This window comes from Adiantum capillus-veneris, chromosome 17, assembly GCF_014529385.1.
Source record: "Adiantum capillus-veneris isolate H3 chromosome 17, ASM1452938v2, whole genome shotgun sequence".
Classification (NCBI taxonomy): domain Eukaryota; kingdom Viridiplantae; phylum Streptophyta; class Polypodiopsida; order Polypodiales; family Pteridaceae; genus Adiantum; species Adiantum capillus-veneris.
The window spans coordinates 6,349,284-6,368,454 of record NC_140947.1 but is presented as its reverse complement, the minus strand read 5'-3'; the positions used below and the strand labels follow the sequence as shown (position 1 = coordinate 6,368,454).

The following is a 19,171-nucleotide window of genomic DNA, read 5'->3' as shown; positions in this document are numbered from 1 at the left end:
GGTCTCCCTAGGGGACAAGACAACAAAAGAGGAGGAAAGCGTGCTAGGGTAGACTCACAAACCTGTAGGTAGATGTGGAAACCCCTGAAATCAAAACCCCATATATTTAACCCAACGTCCCAGCCCCTCATGGACTCCTATTGCCTCCCCCTCTGAGTTCTGTGGTAGCTACTCCCATAGTCGATCGAACCTTGTTGACTACCAACAGACACATCCCCCCCCCCCCCCCCCCCACCCACCCCACATCTACAATGCAAACCACACCATCAAACCTACCTAATGCTTTTAGCCGATCTACTTACACTCCAGGATGTGTTCTATCAGCTAGAAACCTCTTGTATTTCTGAATGACAGGAGGTAATTCTAGTTAAGAATGAAGTAGGGAGAAAGCACTAACCCAACAAAAACCTATCACTACCCCTCTAATATACCATCTGAAATATATGAATGCATGTATGGATGTTCCCTCTATAAGAGGCCATAATGGTCTTTTTATCTATGGATTCGGAAACAAAGGTACATGTAACCTTGACCATGTCTATTTTGGAATTTGTTAAGGGTAAAGTCTGCAATGCAAAGTCGACACACCGCTTTTGTAAACTAGGGATTATGGGTTTCTCTCATAAGGTCAACCATATATTAACTTATGATTTTTCTACCTTTGATCCATGCATTCAAAAGGTTTTACATAAAGGGTTAAATTACATACCTACCCAACCTTTATGTATTCATATTGCTTGTGAAGAAGTATGGAATCTAGTACTCACCCTCTAACCAAGAAAGTGATTACAATTGATTACCCCATAAGTACCATCAAATTTGTGGGATTTTTATCACATCAACATACCAAGAAAAAGGTTTATTAAAAACATTAAGGACTTAAAAATAGACATAAAAAGCATCAAGGAAAACTTTTTTATTACCTGCTTGGATAAGGCACCCAATAATCCTGTCTTGGTATGTAAAGCATAAATGGTATCTTAGGCTAAGCAAAGGCTAGCAGAACCAGATTTCATCCCTCATAATGAGACCCAAGAGAAAGCCCTAGAGAGGATATACTTTACATGTGAACCATTTCACACTACAAACACTTCCCCTCTCCCCTACCTAATGGCCAATTATAAGGCTCATAAAAAAGCCTTTAGGTGGATACCTAATGGAGCAAACTACTGCTTTTCAATTTTATCCTTACTTCTAGCATGCACCCTAAAAACATACACCCCCTTCATTAAGAATAGAGACCAAAAGGCCTTACTATGCCACAACAATAAAATCCAGTCTTGGTGGATTGTGGACTCACTATATATGATGTAGTGATAAGTCTACCAATCGAAGCTACCACTATTTTCTCAACATACATCAAAAGATGCACTATGAGAATGCCAAAAACTAGGATAGCTCAGCTCATTTCATATGCTTATGACCATGCACACAAGGATTACATCTCCTTCAAGAAGTTTCCATCCACATATATCCTTGGCAATTGGTCTAGTCAAGAGTACAAGAAAGCTCACTATGGGAGAACGCTGCTGTTACCGCACAGCATTACCACATAAGAGGAGAGAGAGAGGTTCAAGAAAGAGAGAGATTGTATGCTGCAGCCTCGTCGGTGCGTTTTTTGACTTTCCGCGAGTATTACCGCATGTATTACCGCACATATAGCCGTGCATATTACCGCAATAAAAAAAGAATCCCAGCCCCGCCCCCATTCCTCTCCCACTTTTCCCTTTCTATAAATCCTATTCTATTTTGTTACTTTTCAGAAATTGGTACCCCCTTTTTGCATGGAGTGTAAGAAATCCTATTCTCATTGGGATTTTTAGTACCTCTCTTCTCTTTGCTTGCCTCATCTATTGGTATGATTCTCCTACTCTACTCATTTGTACTCCATGAGATTCTATATCAAAAAATATTTTGTTTCCACCTCAAAATCTTATGTCAATTATGCATTCATATGGAAATGGCAAGCGAACGATGATCAAAATTGTATTGTCTTGCGTTCATAAACAAATAGCCCTTTTGTACAGCATAAGTAGAGAAAGAAGACAAAATCCAAAAGATATTTTTTTCATCCTCCAAGAGATCTCTACAAATGCTTACATCCATGTCCAACCCCATAGTAGCTAAATCAACAAATAAATCTATTGATTCATCCTCTACAGCCTCTCCTATTGAATCATCATCATCCTCTCCATCCTCGTCCTCCTCTCCACTATGGTTGGTTATTGGGAATGGTTGGTTCTCCTCGACCTCAACTGCATCATCGTCATGGGCGTCTTCTTGAGATGGTATGGTGGGATCTGCCAAAGTCTCTATGTTTGTATCTGCAAAGATAGATCTGCTCCGTGGTGTGACTGAAATAACATACCAAAGTCGTCTTTGATACGTACAAGGCACATAAAACACCTATAGGTCATAGAGCAAACAACAACATGAATGTAGTTTTATATGTATCATATAATGTTTTAGTGAGTTGCACATGGACTTTACCTGCTCACAACTACTAGGTTGCACCAAGTTGTCGGTCTTCCTGCGATGAAATTGCCTGAAGTCTACCATATAGAGCCCATTCTCATGTCTCTTAATCTCACCCGCAAACCATCGGCAGTCAAAGAGATATTTGTGAAATGTTCTGAAATCCACTTTGATTATCCTCTCTATTGTTCCACATTCCCTCACCTCTTGTGTTGTCGTGTCAAAGTTGCCCATAACTCCACTATCGTGAGTGGTTCGACACTCATCTATCTTGCGGGTTCGAAAATGACGTCCTTCGGACCACATAGAGTTGAATGTGAAGGCCTGCAAAAACCAATCAGGATAGATGAGAGAGAGAGAGAGAGAGAGAGAGAGAGAGAGAGAGAGAGAGAGAGATGACACACATACACACACACACACACCCACACACACACACACACACAACACATTGAGTATATTACCCTTGGTAGACATCCTCGCACGTACTCCCATTCTTTAGGGCTTATTTGTTCTCCTTGTGCCTTGGCCTTGGTCATGGCATTGTGTATCCACCCAACTGGAATTAGATCAGGGTATTTGGCAAGCTCTTTAGGAAAGGGAGGTGCTCGCCTACCGCCATGCGACCTCTTCCATGCTTCCCTCTCCCTTTCTCTCGTTGTACGCACCTCCATATACATATCCACCCATTTGCCCATGATGGGAGCATTGAGTAGACAATGGTTGTTGATTGTGGCTTGAAATTCCCTATCCAAAATCAAGAGAGAACCTTTCCCACTTGGAATGTTTGTGTGTTTTTTTGGATCCTCTTCCTCCGTCTTTAAACGAGGCAATGATGGGTCTATTGTGAAAAGATATTGAGAGACATACACAAAAGATTCTTGTACAACCCAACCCTCTGCCATGCTTGCCTGAACACATGAAACCATTAGTGATTAAAGTAACCAATAAAAAGCGTTGTGAATACAATCCAATCTTAATAAGGTTTAAGGCTTAAGATCGATGAATACCTCTGGTTGTGATCGTAGCCTTACAAAGTCTTTCAAGGTCTTTAGGAACCTCTCAAGAAAGAACTCACAAACCTGTAACCAAAAAACCCTTCATAATCTTCATAGTAAAGTTAGTCTTCAAAGTAAAGTTTAGGAGGGAGGATCAAATGTGTTATATCTGACAACTTCTCCCACCTTGAATATTGCAGCCTTTAACTTCGTGTCCGCAAATCCACTAATGCTAATTAGAAGCACAAACTATTGCACAAACAAAAAGACTTATTAGTATCCAGAACCCTAAACCACATACACACACACTCACACACACACACACACACACACACACACACACACACACATTACCTGAAGAATCTTGTGCCAATCATGGGATTTGAGCCCATACAGTTGTGTGGATCTTCCTTTCTTAGTTTTAGTGAAGGCACCCTTGAGCGAACGCATATAACCTGTTGGAGTACGGATGGATGCAATGACTTGTTTCATCCGCTCTTGATCCACCCTTGATAGAATCCAAGGTGAATTTGGAAGAACCATCTTCCCCCGAGGCCCCATGCGAGGTGTGGCCGAAGGAGGGAGCCTCCTTATGGCCCTCATGTCCTCTCTAGCCCCCAATGAATCTTTCTTGCCTACTATGTGATCCCATATAGCTTGCCCAACATTTTTGAACACATGCATAGTAATATCTTGTTGTATATCAATTAAAAAATATCACAAACCTAACCTTATTACCACAATTAAATCAATTCAAATGAAAATACGCGCACTCACAAATTTATCTTTCCATGCTGCTTTTTTGCCCGAGCCGTAATGCGTGGGCGTTTGCTGCGCCCTTGCCTCCACCTGTCGAGTGTGCGCCCTAGCACCTGCCGCTCTCTCGTCCTCCAACTCGCTCTGGGCTTTCTCCCACTCCTCATCGTGAACATTTCCAGGGCGATAGGTGTGACCCTCAGATTCAAATGTTCGCTTTGCCTCCCTCCGCACACTGGACTTCTTATTTTTCAAGAAAATCTTGACGTACTCCTCGAGCCACTGCCTGGAGAACTCTTCCACTTCCAGATTAGGGAACCGCGTGAGCAATGTCGTGTGAATGTACGTGAAGTCGGCTGGGTCCTGATCTTTGAAAGATTTAAAGCAATCTTGGTATGTCGAGTGGATCAGCTGGTTAAGGTGCCCTCAAAATGTCCTCCCCAAAGAGAAACCTAGATCCACCTCCCTCCCTCGATGTATATAATAGTAGTAGCCACGAGCGTCCGGGGCGGGCGCATCGCGGTCCTCATCTTCACGTGGAGCTCCAAGGGGTGATCGAGGAGGTCAGGGCGTAAGAGGAGGTGAATCTGTAGCACTGCCCCCTCCACCACCAAAGTAGCATGAGCCACTATCTTGACGAGAGCATGAGCCACCACTACGGGAAGAGCGTTGGCCACACGAAGAGCGTTGGCCCGAGCCCGAACCGCTAGGTGGTGTAGGCGACGGATAACTCGACGGTGCGGCCGTGGATCGCTGCGAATGCAAGATGGAGGGAGCTGTGGGTGATGGGAAAGTTGAGGGTAAGATGGAGGGAGGCGCTATGGGAGGCACACTCTGCACGATCGGAGTGCTGGCGCCCGGTGTCGCAAGCGGTGAGAGCCCATAGGCAGCCAACTGTGCTGGTGTGTACCGCCCTAGAAGACTCTACTGCGAGGATAGCCACTCTGCGTGGGCGCGGTATGCCCTCTCAAGGTCAGGGTCGTGTACTGCATCTCGGAACCATCGAAAGCCGAAGGTGGATTGTGGCTGGTGGGAGGAAGACTGTGAGTAGTAAGCATCACAAGCGTCCTCGTAAGAGAGGCCCTCGGCGAGAAAGTCCTCTATGGATCGATAGCCGGGTGTGGAAGAGGATGCCATATCCTACAATTTCACAAAAAAAAGGGACCCTAATTAACATTGGATTCTAGTCAAAGTGAGATTCTTTATTGCATAGGATTCCTCCTTGCATAGGATTCCTCCCTACATAGGATTCCTTTTATCTCCTATTTAAGAAATGGTTTGTGTGCTTTTTTTTTTGCATCCATTTAGAGTGTGTGTGTGTGTGTGTGTGTGCTTTTAATTAATTTATTGTGTGTGTGCCTTAGTGTGTGGCAAAAAATTAATCTAGTGTGTGTGTGTTGGACCTTAATCTACCGTTGGGCTTCTCGGTGACCATTGAGGTCTCAATCAACATCATCGCACACCCACATGGAGGTATGTTTTGGTATGCTTGTAATGCATACACACTAATGCAAGCGTTAGAGTGTGCTTGTAACACATGCACACACTAATGCCTGCATTAGTGCGTGCTTATGCACAAATTAGTGTGTGAAAACACACCAATGCATGCACACACACACTAATTCTTGCATTAGTTAATTTGTGCACAAGCACACACTAATGCTTGACGCACTAATGCAAGCATTAGTGTGTGCTAGAGAGGTATGCACACACTAACGCTTGCATTAGTGTGCGCTTGGGCACAAATTAGTGTGTGGAAACACACTAATGCATGCACACACTAATGCAAGCATTATTGTGTGTGTATAATGCATGCACACACTAATGCGGGCATTAGTGTGAGCATTATACACACACACACACACACTAATGCAAGCATTAGTGTGTGTGTGTGTGTGTATAATGCATGCACACACTAATGGTGGCATTAGTGTGATTGTGTACAAAATAGTATGTGAAAACACATTAATTTGTGCACAATCACACACTAATGCAAGCATTAGTGTGTGCATGCATTAGTGTGTTTCCACGCACTAATTTGTGCACAATCACACACTAATGCAAGCATTAGTGTGTGTGTGTGTATAATGCATGCACACACTAATGCATGCACAAGCACACACTAATGCAAGCATTAGTGTGTGCTTGTAACGCATGCACACACTAATGTGGGCATTAGTGTGTGAATATTGTGCACAAAATAGTGTGTGAAAACACACTAATTTGTGCACAATCATACACTAATGCAAGCATTAGTGTGTGTATAATGCATGCACACACTAATGCTTGCATTAGTGTGTGATTGTGCACAAATTAGTATGTGTGCGTGTGCGTGTGTACAATGTGTGTGTGCATGTTAGTGCATGTGTGTGTATACATTGTGTGTGTGTGTGTGTGTGTGTGTGTGTGCAATGTGTATGCATTGTGTGTGTGTGTGTGTGTGTATGTGTTTGTGTGTGTGTGTGTGTGTAGAAGAACGAGAAGAAAGAGAGAGAGTTCGAGCACTTACAGTCGTGACCTCGATCGCTTGGATATGGTGGGGATGGAGATGAAGAGAGTAATAGAGCTTGGAGATGGAGAGGGAGAAGGAGAGAGAGCTTGGAGATGGAGAGGGAAACAGGTCCACGCAGAGAAGGAGCTAGCTTTTGAATTTTTGGCATTCAATTTCGCGGGGGCACTTAGGTGCCCCTTTTATATAAAAAAGTTTGCTGGAAATTTTACCGTGCGTATTACCGCGTCTTCTCCCGCGTGGATTACAGCGTGTATTACCGCGAAAATCTCTGATGAGACATTAAGGTTACGCCGACTGGATGACCTCTTGTACCCACCTCTTTACCTTACAATCCCCTCTATCTTTAATGAGTGTCAGTCATGTCAGCACCAACATTCTTGATTCTTCTTTTTCTTATTTTATTTTTTCTTATTTAGTGTGTGGTCGTGTGTGCAGGTCGATTGGAATGACGTGGGCCCGCCGGTTGGCGCGAAACGAACTCGATGGTTGAGCGAGCGACTACTATGTCCATGTACGCGATGTAAGCGTGCGATTGCACCGCTTCGGCGTATATGCTTGGCTCACATGGATGATTATGGACTATGGGACGATCCGAGAAAACGCGCTCGAATGGAAACTAGCGATCCGAGCGTTTTGGCATCCATTGATGTCGCTCCCCATTGGAGTGTGATCGGGGGCAGAGGCGGGAGGAGGACGGAAGAGCGATTGCGCCAGGAAGCAGTCATGGGAGGGGGGTCACACCCGCCGTCCGATGTGGGTGGGTCCACATGAGCGCATGTGCATCCTACATCCACCACATATGGGGATCTCCCCACCTCCCCGCCCCACATGGAGGTGGAGGAAGATCATTTGCACAATATGGTTGAGGATCTTCTTGCACGTGAGGCGGCGAAACCCCCAAGCCGAGAGATCCAGAGATACAGAGAGAGCCACTCCGAATATTAGACATGGTGCTGGCTGTATGAAAACAACAAAATCAATCGCGAAGAATTTGAAAATGCATGTCGTACATTATAGCCTGTAAGTGTGAACTTTAAAAAAAAAAAATGAGTGTATGCAAAATTATGTATCTATTTGTATTAATTAAAGGTTTTGTTGTTTTTTTCTTTTCCAGAGTCAGGGAGTCCCTCGAGAGGTCCCAGGATCCGAGTAGCTCAATCCTCCAAGTGTTTTTGGGCCCGTCTTCTTTTGGCCACAGTTGTATAGCCCCCATGTATTGCCTATTTGGGCAATTTTGTAATATCCAATATACTTAAACACTTGATTTTGGCCCAAAGTCTTCTTTTGGCCACAGTTGTATAGCCGCCATGCATCGCCTATTTGAGCAATTTTGTAATGAACAGTTTCTCCAATATAATTAAACATTTGATTTTGGCCCAAAGTTTTTGTGCAATGAAATTGTTGTTTTTTTATTTATTAAATGTATAGGAAAAAAAAGGCAAATGACCATTTGGATGGGTCTTACCAAGGACCATCCAAATGGTCATCTGCTTTTTTTTAAAAAATACACGCGTGCGCGGTAATGGTTGCGATAATTCCTGCTGTAAGGCCCGCGGAAATAAGCGCGGAAATATAGCCGGGCCGATTATTGCGTGCATTGCTGAAGGACCATTACCGCGAGCATTGACTCCAGCATTACCGCCTCTGAGATTTTTTGACTTGAACTTTCCCTTTGTTTTTTTGTGTCTATCTGAGCGGTAATGTGCTCCAAATGTCATAGTGGCTATCATTACCCGACAACAAACTCTTTTTATCAATTCTTGGCTCATAGACAATATGATTGTCCAATGCAATGGGGGTACCTATAGACAAATCAATGGCATACCTATGGGATTCGCTTGCTCCCCGATGTGGTGAAATATGTACCTACAAGCCCTGGAATATGGGTATATCCCATTCAAGCTACAAGACCCAAACACTCGACAAAAACTAACATCACTACAGACTGCCTTCATGTATTTTGATGATATATTATGGGTCAAGAACCATGACCACTCCTTCTTCCTCAACCAAAACCCAATCTACCCCCCATGTTTAACAATAGATCATAGTGCTACATCTTTTAAGGATGGGATAGCAAGCAAAGAAAGTTTCATCAACATGCAACTTGAAGTTATAGATGGCAGGAGAAACAGGTGCACGATACAAAAAGACAACAGATCTTTAGTCCAAGTGTTCAAATAAATCCACAGAGGCAACAATCAACCATTTGGATGGGCTCACAAAGTAATATTGTTTCAAACAAAACCCATCATTTTCTCAACTCTTCACCACAAACAACAACCAAAGATATAAAAAGGCTAGTACAAGATTTTTGTGCCAATGGATTTGAGAGAGTCAGACTATGGTGATTAGTAAAGAGCTATTTGCTCAAATACACATCAGAGATTCATGACATACCAACAATATTACACATGTTCAATGGTGGGCACTAAGTCCCTCTGGGGGCCTAGTGCCCCCTCTGGGACCTCGTAGTGCGAGAAGGAAGGAGGGTCACCTTTACACACAAAGTAGCATGGAAGTATCACACATTGGATCATATGCTTGTTTACTTGTAAGTAAAAACCTATAAGCCTTTGTTTAGACCTATAGACCACCATCATGGGATTATATGGATGGGCAATATAATTGTACAATGCCGTGCGTATAAGGTACCGGCTCCTTTTGTAGCGCGCCCACCTTCTTCTTTTCTAACCCCATCACACCACTCACTCATGACAAAGGAGAAACCGCCAACTCCTCTCCCACGGACCCACCTATTCTATGCTACTTAAGAGCATGATATGCATGGAATCCTCTGAGCCTAAGATTGGAAGATATTCTCCTTGGCCCCTACACCGCCATAACAAGCTCTTTGACATTGTACCCACATCCTCAATCTCTCTATGTTGACATTTATAACATGTGTATTGATCTTAAGACACTTGTAGTCCATAAATTAAGAGACTAATTCTAATTCTTTTGGTTTATGATGGATGAGAGTACCAAGATCAATACTTGCATAAGTTGGGTTTGTGGATAAAAGTTGAAGGGGTTACACAAATTTTCCCAAATTGTTGTACTCAATGGCCTTTTTAGAAAGCATCAATTTTTTTGACTCAAAGTCTCGAGTCTTAATTAATGTAGTCACTATAATATTTATTACACACACACACACACACACACACACACACACACACACACACAATTCTTTAGGCCTTTCACTTGCTGATCATACAAGAATCTTTGATGGCCATTGGTCCAGAACACATTGCCCTTATTTTATTTTCCCTAAGGTCTTCTTCCCATACAAAACCCTTCAACATCTATAAGCCTCCCCCCTGCTCCAATATTGCAAGAACATTGAGGTCATTAGAGTTTGTTTCTGACACCTCTACTATTACATGCTCTTCATTAACCTTCTCTTGTCTATTAGCTACTGCAATGGAACTACTTATCTTCGCTAAAAATAGCACAAAATTCATCACTCTCCATCTGTCTCATTTGTAACCTCATTTTTGCCATCATGTATGAGTCATTTGGTGTCATCCACCAACATGTGTTATCTCCCTTCTCCAGTATGAACAATATTTCCCATAAAGTGTTGTACAGTCCCAACTTGACCATCCTTCTCTACAACATCTTTCTCCATACCATCCCCACCATCCTTATCCTTCTCATTCGGATACTCAACATCTTCATAGTTCCATCTTGCAATCTATCTTCTCTATAGTTTAATATGTCATATACTCGAACTTGCATTTTTGTCTTAGCATACCTTCGTGAAAAATTTGTGTAGAGCACAAGCGAAGGTATTATTACCATACAAACATAAAACTCTTACTAAGAGAGCACATTAATTAGTGAGCGTGTATTCAAAGTGATCATGCACTTGTTTGAGGAGAAGTTATTCAGGAGCTTTCTATCAAGGTGTTGTCTCTTAGGCTACACTTATTACACGATACATCTACCATGGGTAGGGCAAACAAACCCTTGGTTGTTTTGATTGGACAGATGTCCAAGATAATTTGATTAAGCTATCAAAGACATTGATGATGGTGGCATTTGTTATCACACACATAAAACTCATACTAAGAGAACACATTAATTAGTGAGCGTGCATTCAAATTGATCATGCACTTGTCTAAAGAGAAGTTATTTAGGAAGGGTGCCATCTCTTGGGCTACACTTATTACACGATACACATATCATTCATGGGTAGGACAAACAAGCTCTTGGTATTTTGCTTGGATAGACATCCAAGACAATTTGATATAGTTTGATAATCTTCAAAATTGGTCTCTTGTAGTTTGATAATCTTCCAAATTGGTCTCTTGTTTGTTCGTTTACAAAATCTTTCTCAACATGATGCCATATACATTGCATCTACTCATTTAAATACTTGGCATGAATATCCAATAGAGTATTATTCATCACAATACAATATTCCAACAACCTTAGTATCAAAATCTCATCATAAAATTGGTTCCCCTTTCTCTTTCGCATCACCTATTCGGTAGCATTGCCCATGCACATCTAGCTGCAATCTAAGCTTTAGGAGTCGTGTACACACTTGTGTGCAAGCTCTCAATGTTAATAAATTTGGTAACACCTATAGCAATGTGCTAAGCCATTGTATTGGTCATAAAACATGTCTTAAGCATGAATTGGAAGGGGATCTCTCTCTCTCTCTCTCTCTCTCTCTCTCTCTATATATATATATATATATATATGGATGGTAGATTGATGATCTGGTTCTGAGTTTGCTAGATTGTTTATCCCATTACCCTCTTGAACGAAGAAGATTCTAAGTCCAAGCCTCGTTGGATTGTCCCCCTCCCCGCCAAAACGCCCAAAAAAAGACCAACCCACTTAAAGAAGCAAATTGGAGTCCCGAGGCGAGAAACACGAAACGACGTCGCGACACAGCGTATAACACGCACAGATAAAAGGAGCAAAGTTCCAACCGTAACAGGCTAACCCCCGTTGAGAGCATGATTCCCGAGTTCCCAACTCTGCAAAAGGCATAGAATGTTACGCTGATGAAAGTCGAGGAAAGGGGGGGAGCGCTTTGAAAATTGAAACAGAGAAAGAGGCAACTGCACAAACGTCCCCTTCGACAGAAGCGCTTGCTGAGCACCAACTACCTTTCGACATTGTAAAAATGGAGCAGGAGGAGTGTTATTATTAACTGCTGAGATTACCCATGAATGATGTAGACCCATATTGAGGAAAGCTTACACAGAGGAGACATGCCAGATAACAATGCTGGGCAGCTCTCATGCATGTGGCTCACCCACCTCCCTTGCATGCATGAGAGGTATGACCATTTCATACTCTCTTACCTTTACATATGATTATAGGGGTCTTTGCTGTACAAGCAAGTGATCTCACTATAATACTGCCACCAAGACAAGCAGCTTATCTTATTGTATCAATTACAATCTCAGTGAATGAGAAAGACAACATGTCCATCTGCAACAAATAATATAAGGGTGAGCCATATCCTCCAAGCTCAGGCTCGTCACTTGATGTGCTCCAAGTAATTCATGGTGTGCTTTCTTGTTTTCTGTGAGAGAAATCTCAATCAATACAAAACAATTCAAAATTGAGAAGCCATACTGGCGGTGCTGCCGACAACATGTTGGTGAGCCCTGCACACGCACTTAAGGCAGTTGACGCTCCGCGCCGATGCTTATCATGCAGATGTGCTGCTTTTAATCGGTTGCATCTGCTTGAGAAGAGGAATCCTCGGCATCATATTCAAGAGCATCCATGTCATTGCGAACTGGCCGCATCCTCGCCACTTTCACCTTGCTGACGGCCAGAGCCGAGGGATTGTTGATCTTGCTGGACTGATCTACCAGAGTAGGCTGCATTGAATGCAGCAAGCATGCCCAAGTGCTGATCTCCAGCACCAAGGCCTAATCCTGGGCTCGAAGCTACTTGCTGAGAGCCCTGCTGCAGTAAAGTACTTGGCATATGCCCATACTGGCTACCTTGTAGATCAATGCCCATCCCTCCAAATCTATGCATAAATGTCACTGCTCCCCCCGGTAGCATGGATGGAGCGATGGGCATAATTGTCGACGATGAAGATGATGGAGAATTGCCCCCACCTGATGGTCCTGTTGTTGGCAACGCTTGCGTCATGCCTCCCCCCCCAGAGCCCAAATGTATTGACGGACCTGCAGGAGTTGCCATCCTGTACATGGCTGCCGATGGTCCAACTGATGGGAATGTCCATATTTGTTCTTGTGGAGGCCCCACTGCTACCCCGGTATTTGATGTACCGGCACTCATTGGAAGCATCCAAAATGCTCCTGGCAATGAACTGCTGCTTGCCATCCCCGGGGGCGGTGCCACGGCCCACATTGGCATCAAGCTTGAAGATGCGCTCATCGGTCCTTCACCACCACCAAGAGATGAGGGTCTCATCACAGAGAGAGGCGGTCTTGATAGATCAGGTTGGTCTTCTTTGAGATGGCTTAGGCCTCGAAACCTTTTCCTGATGACGTTGCCACTTGAGTCCATCGAATCTGCACCCCCCATGCCTTCACCTACATCCCCCAGTAAGCTTTCAGTGTGGAAACCCTGCATCACATCAGGCCCCATCGCAATGTCACCTCTTTGATGACTTAAAGGACTCTGACCAATGGACAGCATCATGCGACGATTGGTATGCTCATCTGCTGACTGCTCCCATTCCGCTCTTCTAGCTTGCTCCAACCTAGCAACATTCAATGTGTCCATGGTGTCCCCCCTCTGTCCCAATGCTGAGAACCCAAGCGAGCCTGACAATGATGGTGCCTTATGCAAGGATGCGGAGATGCTAGATGATGTGGATCGCAAGGAACCCCCTGATGTTTGAAAAGAGGCGGGAATGGTACCGGTCCCTGTTGCTGCAATCACAGCAGCTTCAGCATGATGAAGGAGCCATTCAACTGTCTCTCCATCTGATTTATGTCCCAGCTCGCGAGTGAGCTGAAAAATGCGGGCAGCACATGCTGCAGGCATGCGGATTCTCCTGCCCCGCCCATCGACCTTCGTGTGCCGATCCTTGGTAGATGATCGCTTGGCAGGTGGTTTTTTGCTTACAAGTGCGCCTGGTTCTGAGGAAGGTCCTGCAATGGCAAGCTCCTGTGATTGAAGGTGTGGTCTAGATGCGGCAAGCTGACTCGACAAGGCAGCCATGCCACCAATAGGCTGCCCGTCAGGTATATGCTTTTGAACCATGCTGGTTGCAACAGACATTGCCAGAGATGCATCTACTTGTGGAGAGCCCATACCTGTATTGGCACCTGCCATGACAGCCATAGCGTGAGTCATGGTGGAGGGACCGCCGAAGAAGGGATGATGCTGCGGGTGCTGCTGATGCGCATAGCCGAGACTGGGATTCCTCGCGTCCCCCTGCTCATATTGCACAAGCTGTAAGGGAAGACTCCGCTGTGGGCTTCCTTCTGCTTTTGATGTAGGCTGGCCATGATCCCCTGAGTCCATCCTAAACTGTCAGGGAGATGATGGCTGCAATTGGGCGTTGGTGGGAGATCCACATTCAGGATGATGGCAGCATGATGAGATGTGGTGAACCAAGGAGCAGGCCCGGCAGCGCAAACCGATGCAGAAGCAGAATGTTCATGGAGTACTGGAGTTGTTATACCTGTATGCCTGCTATTGGTGGTGTATGAGCAGAGGGGAGTCCCGTCATTGAAGCCAATCATGGTGCTTGATGAGCCTGCTTGAGGGCAAGGCCCACAAGGAATTGAACTCCATGCGCTACTCTAATCGGGAAGAATGATCGACCACTACAAGCAAAGGCTGGCAAGCCGGAAGACAGGGGCAGCGGGGGGTGCTAAGATTTAACCAGACAAAAGGGGGCCTAGGATACAGTTGAGCCCTGTGTGAGCGCGCGTGTGTGGGCGTCTGTGTGTGTGAGAGAGAGGCAGATGGGCCAGGGCCAGGGCCTTTTCAGAAGAGGAGCTCTCTCTCTTCTGCTGCTGTGCATGTGTGCTTGTGAGGTCTAGTGGTGCTTGCGGGAGAGGAAGGGACCTTGCAGCAATGAAGAGGGTGAGCCACAATAAACAAAAGGGGGAGTTGGGGTAGGGGTAGGGGGATGGCCTTGGGGCAAATTGGAGGGGAGAAGTAAAAGTGTGCACTGTAGCTTTTGCTACACAGGCCGGCAAGGCGACTGGCTAGAGAGAGAAGAACTGGCTGGGCTGGGCCTGGGCGTGGTCGTAGTAGGATTTTATTACTGCGATACAAACAAAGGGGGCCACGACTAGCCTATTTATGCACGCATTGTGGCTTCAGGTGACAGAGAGGAGAATTTGCTATTTTGTAACGGAGCACACGACCCACGTTATTTGGCTATGCGGGGCACGACACATGATCCTTTCTCCCTTCTCTCGCGTCTCTCCTCTTCTCTGTATTTAGCCTAAGGTGGATTAAGGGGATGTAATCTAGAGTCAAAGGGGCTAATGGCGGGATTAAAGGGGCGGGAGAGGATGGTCAAACGCTGGTTACAAGCTGGTGGCTGTGCAGAGCGGCAGCCCCACCAGTCTCTCGTCATTCGTTGGAAGCTCGCCAAGGCCCAAAATTTCCTTCCTTCTCTCTCTTTTATCCCGTCCAGGCCCCAGGCCCTGGCTTTTCTGCGGATATGGGCCACATATGTCCGGCATGTGTGCTTGTTTGTGGCGTGTCTAGCCATTTTGTGTGGGGATCAGTGACTGATCGTCACGCTCTCACTGCAGTAGCACACTGTTTGTTGTGTGTGTGTGTGTGTGACACTGTTCTCTGTTGTGCAGCCTCCAGAGACGGCCGGGACCCGCACGAGGCGTAAAACCTTATCTCCGCCCGCCACCCGCACGAGCGCCTCCCCTGCCCCTCGCCCTCGGGCCCCGTATATACGGCCCTCTGACAGCGTATCCGTATGAGCTTTCCTGCTCTCCATGTGGCACTACCTGCACTCCCAGCCTGGCATGCTCCTGCCTTTAAAGTCTCTTTTCTATTTTAAATTTTCATTTTCACATATACCCCCCTAAGGTTGGCCTGGCCTAGCAAGCATCCCGCCATCAAGACTCCACTCCCCTTTTCTCTACGCTACGCTGTATTTTGTATTCTACCCTGTCAGCTGGAAAACTGAATATAATGGAGGAGTCGTATTTACACCTGGAGGCTGGGATGAGGGAACCGTGGACCTTATCAGGGGGCCTGTCCCGCCGCGGCGGGCGCACCTTAATGCCTTGAGCTTTCAAAATGCGTCTCTATGTGGCTGTGTGCCCCCGCGCGTGCAACGTTGCGATTCGCAAGTGAGAGAGGAGGCTCCAGTGCTCCACTCGACAGGCTTTGCACGTGCACGTCCTCCAGAGAGCCGGTTGCATTGGTTAAATACTAAACGTAGAATTAACAAGCTTCACAATCGCAAATTCCCCGAGAGAGAGAGAGAGAGAGAGAGAGAGAGAAAAGAGGCTACACTGTAGAGCCCTTGGGCCCTTGAGAAGTTGAGAGAGCAGAGGGTAGTTGTGGCTGCGTGCACAGAACTACGTAGCATACAGCAGGCAATGTGGATTTTGTCCTTCGCGAAAACTCACCCCTCTCTCTCTCTCTCTCTTTAATCTATGTCGCTTTTAAGCCCTTAATATGTGCTTGCTTTTCGCCCACAAACGGAACCTGCACATAGATCGTGGGAAGATGATTGGATTCATCTTCGCTTTGCCTATCAAAATCCATCCTTTTTTGCAAACCCTAAATTCCAAATTTCCTACCTCACACCACAGGCTTGTTATTTGTTGTTGCTCATCAAACCCCTTGCCTCTCTCTCTCTCTCTCCTTCCTTCCTTTTCTCCTCCCTACAGTGAAACATCATGTCACATCACCTTTAGAATATCTCCATTCATTTTGCTCCCTCTCCTTTTTCTATCCTTGCCCTTTTATTTTCCTCCCTTTGGGCCACTCAACTCCCGCACTCCCATCCTTCTCATAAGCTTCACACTAAAGCCTCCCCATCTTCTTCTTGTTCTTCTTATGCTTCTCTTCTATCTAGCTTTCTCTCACAATCATCGCCACCACCACCACCAACAAGCTGAGCTTTTCTTACTAGGAGACATTAGGAGACATTAAGCATGTCACTCAACATGAACCATTATTATCTCCTCAATGGATTCACACAACAACATTGCATCTAGTGTGGATTCTTCTAGATAAATAAAGGGACTCTCTAGTTCTGTTTATTTTAACTCATACAGAGTGAATACTCCCGTCGCCTATCACAAAAAGAAGAGGGATTTTCTTCACATTATATTGCATTCCAAAAGAGGGATTCCATGTAGTCTTGAGAAACATCAGTGGAAGTTACAAAAGGAGGAGAAGTATCTAAGAATTACATACCTTTGATAAAATGAAAAAAAAAAAACCATATAGCTCTTTCATCATAGGCATGAAGCTAAAAGCAAGAGGAATAGCTTATGGAGAGTGGATAGCCCCTATCCTACCATAGGGGTAATTGTACATTTTTCCCTGTTTTTTTTTAAATCATTCCAATTTTTCTCACAAAATTTTAAAAAATTAAATAAGTGCTCTTGCGTATGACTCTTTTATCAGCTCACGCTATCAAAGTACATTTGTCCATTATCTTGTGAACCCAAGTGAAAACATCTCTTGATTGTTTTGTTTGTTAGTTAATATGATTCCTCCATGACTGATGGAATCAAGACTTCATAAACATTTCTAAAGACTATTGCCACCAATTGCAAAGCTCTGTGTGTGTGCGTGCATATGCGATAACCTTCTTAGGAGGTCACCCATACCAGTATTGTCATTGCACATGCGTGCTTAACTAAAAGATTTTCCAAACTCGGCTAGCCATTCAGAGCCCAAAACCTTAAGGTCTTGGGGACCTCTATTTGATCGAATTTTAGTCCTCTTACATGCTGGCAGCATTCATCCAAAATGTCCCCAACCTTGGTGCCAACTTATTTAATGGTATCAAAAGGACACAATACATCTTTATACTAGCCACTTGGCTTTGATACCATGTAGAAAATTTAGAAAGACAAACTTCATAGGGGGTCACCCATCCACATACTGTCGCCACAAATGCGTGCTTTAACTGAAGATTCTCAAAACTGGGCTAGCCATCTGGACCTCAAAACCTTAAGATGATGGTTGGGGACCTTTGTTCTATTCAATTTGAATCCTCTTACATGTTCGCAACATTTATCCAATGCAAGTTGTGCAAACGACTTGATCATAGGGTCAATCACAATACGAAGGCATAACCGTTATAACATCCCAACAAACTACAAGGTATCACCTTGTAGAGTGGGATCCGACCATTGGCTTGGAATTTATTGCCATAAATAGATCCAACCACTCCCTGAGGAATGAGAATTATGACATAGGATTAAAAATGAGATTAAGGAATGAGAAAATAGGGGACTGCCATGTGGACTGAAATGATAGGTGTGGAAGGTCCTGAAAGTGAGTGGTCAAATGTGATACCAGGGAGTCTGTAACCTATAAGCTACCTCACCCCAGCCTCTTGCTCCTTATATTGGAAAACCTCAGAGCTTGGTTCAAATTGGTTCCTGACCTTTAGACCCTTCGTCTGACATTACTCCCCCCTTGGAGAAGTGTTTTCGTCCTCAAAAAGAAAAGTGGGAATTTTTTTCTTAAGAACGTGAATGTTTTCTAAGTGGTACCTTCCTCAAGTTTGCCTTTTCACTTGACTAATGCTTGACGATGCATGTGATGATGCATATGTAAATCCTGATAGTTGAGAATGCGCTCATGTCCATGTAACTACGTTGGAGATTTTTTAGGGTAAGCCCAACTTGTGGCAACATATGGGAAAGCCCTCTAGCCACCTAGGAAAAGATAAATGATGACATGGTCCAATAGCAAGAGGATGCAACCTCTCTAGCCAATGATTGTAAAGCACTAAGCCTATTTAAGAGGCTATTTTCTAATGACGCATTTTGCAATTTGAGCATTATCATTGTGTCTGTACTCTCGCTCTCTTTATGCTCTTGCACTTTGCATAGCCTAATCCTAACCTTCATCTCTCTAACCCTAACCCTAACATCATGGTTAAGCTAAGGCTTCACCCTCCATATGCTAATGCTAAACCATTGGTGATTAGGGAACATGCATTTTTCATATAACCCAACAAGTTTCAATGAAATCAACCAAAATATATTGGTCAATGACATTGTCGTCCTTATGCAAGCGTTTACGTAAATGACTTACACTATAAGAGGAAAATTACAAAACCACTAGCATTGCCACGGGCTAACAAAGGAAAATAGAAAGAGAAAAGATTGTGTGTGCGGCAATAACAGCAACATCTGACGCGGTACTTGTTTAACATCAATATACGCGAGAATATACTCACAAGTATTATCGCACACATTGCCGTGACTATTACCACGTCTATTACCGCTACATGCCTATTAAA

General features: G+C 44.4%; 2 protein-coding genes across 3 annotated transcripts; both read right to left on the bottom strand.

Annotated features, from left to right (window-relative positions):
* Positions 1-298: 298 nt before the first annotated feature.
* On the bottom strand, positions 299-10,344 carry LOC147436753 (uncharacterized). The gene is made up of 9 exons (XM_086486053.1): positions 10,275-10,344; positions 10,122-10,180; positions 3,483-3,554; positions 3,343-3,383; positions 2,937-2,968; positions 2,766-2,799; positions 2,491-2,500; positions 2,026-2,406; positions 299-343 (listed from the first exon to the last, which is right to left on the bottom strand). Exons 1-9 carry the CDS (start codon positions 10,342-10,344, stop codon positions 299-301), a joined length of 744 nt encoding a protein of 247 aa, XP_086342179.1.
* Positions 10,345-11,917: 1,573 nt separating this feature from the next.
* Positions 11,918-15,055, bottom strand: LOC147436752 (uncharacterized). Of its 2 annotated transcripts, XM_086486180.1 has the most exons (2): positions 14,007-15,055; positions 11,918-13,841 (listed from the first exon to the last, which is right to left on the bottom strand). In XM_086486180.1, exons 1-2 carry the CDS (start codon positions 14,215-14,217, stop codon positions 12,496-12,498), a joined length of 1,557 nt encoding a protein of 518 aa, XP_086342306.1. In that variant the 5' UTR covers positions 14,218-15,055; the 3' UTR covers positions 11,918-12,495. The 2 variants fall into 2 exon arrangements, with proteins under 2 accessions (XP_086342306.1, XP_086342304.1); XM_086486178.1 differs by having other exon boundaries at positions 11,918-15,050.
* Positions 15,056-19,171: the final 4,116 nt, after the last annotated feature.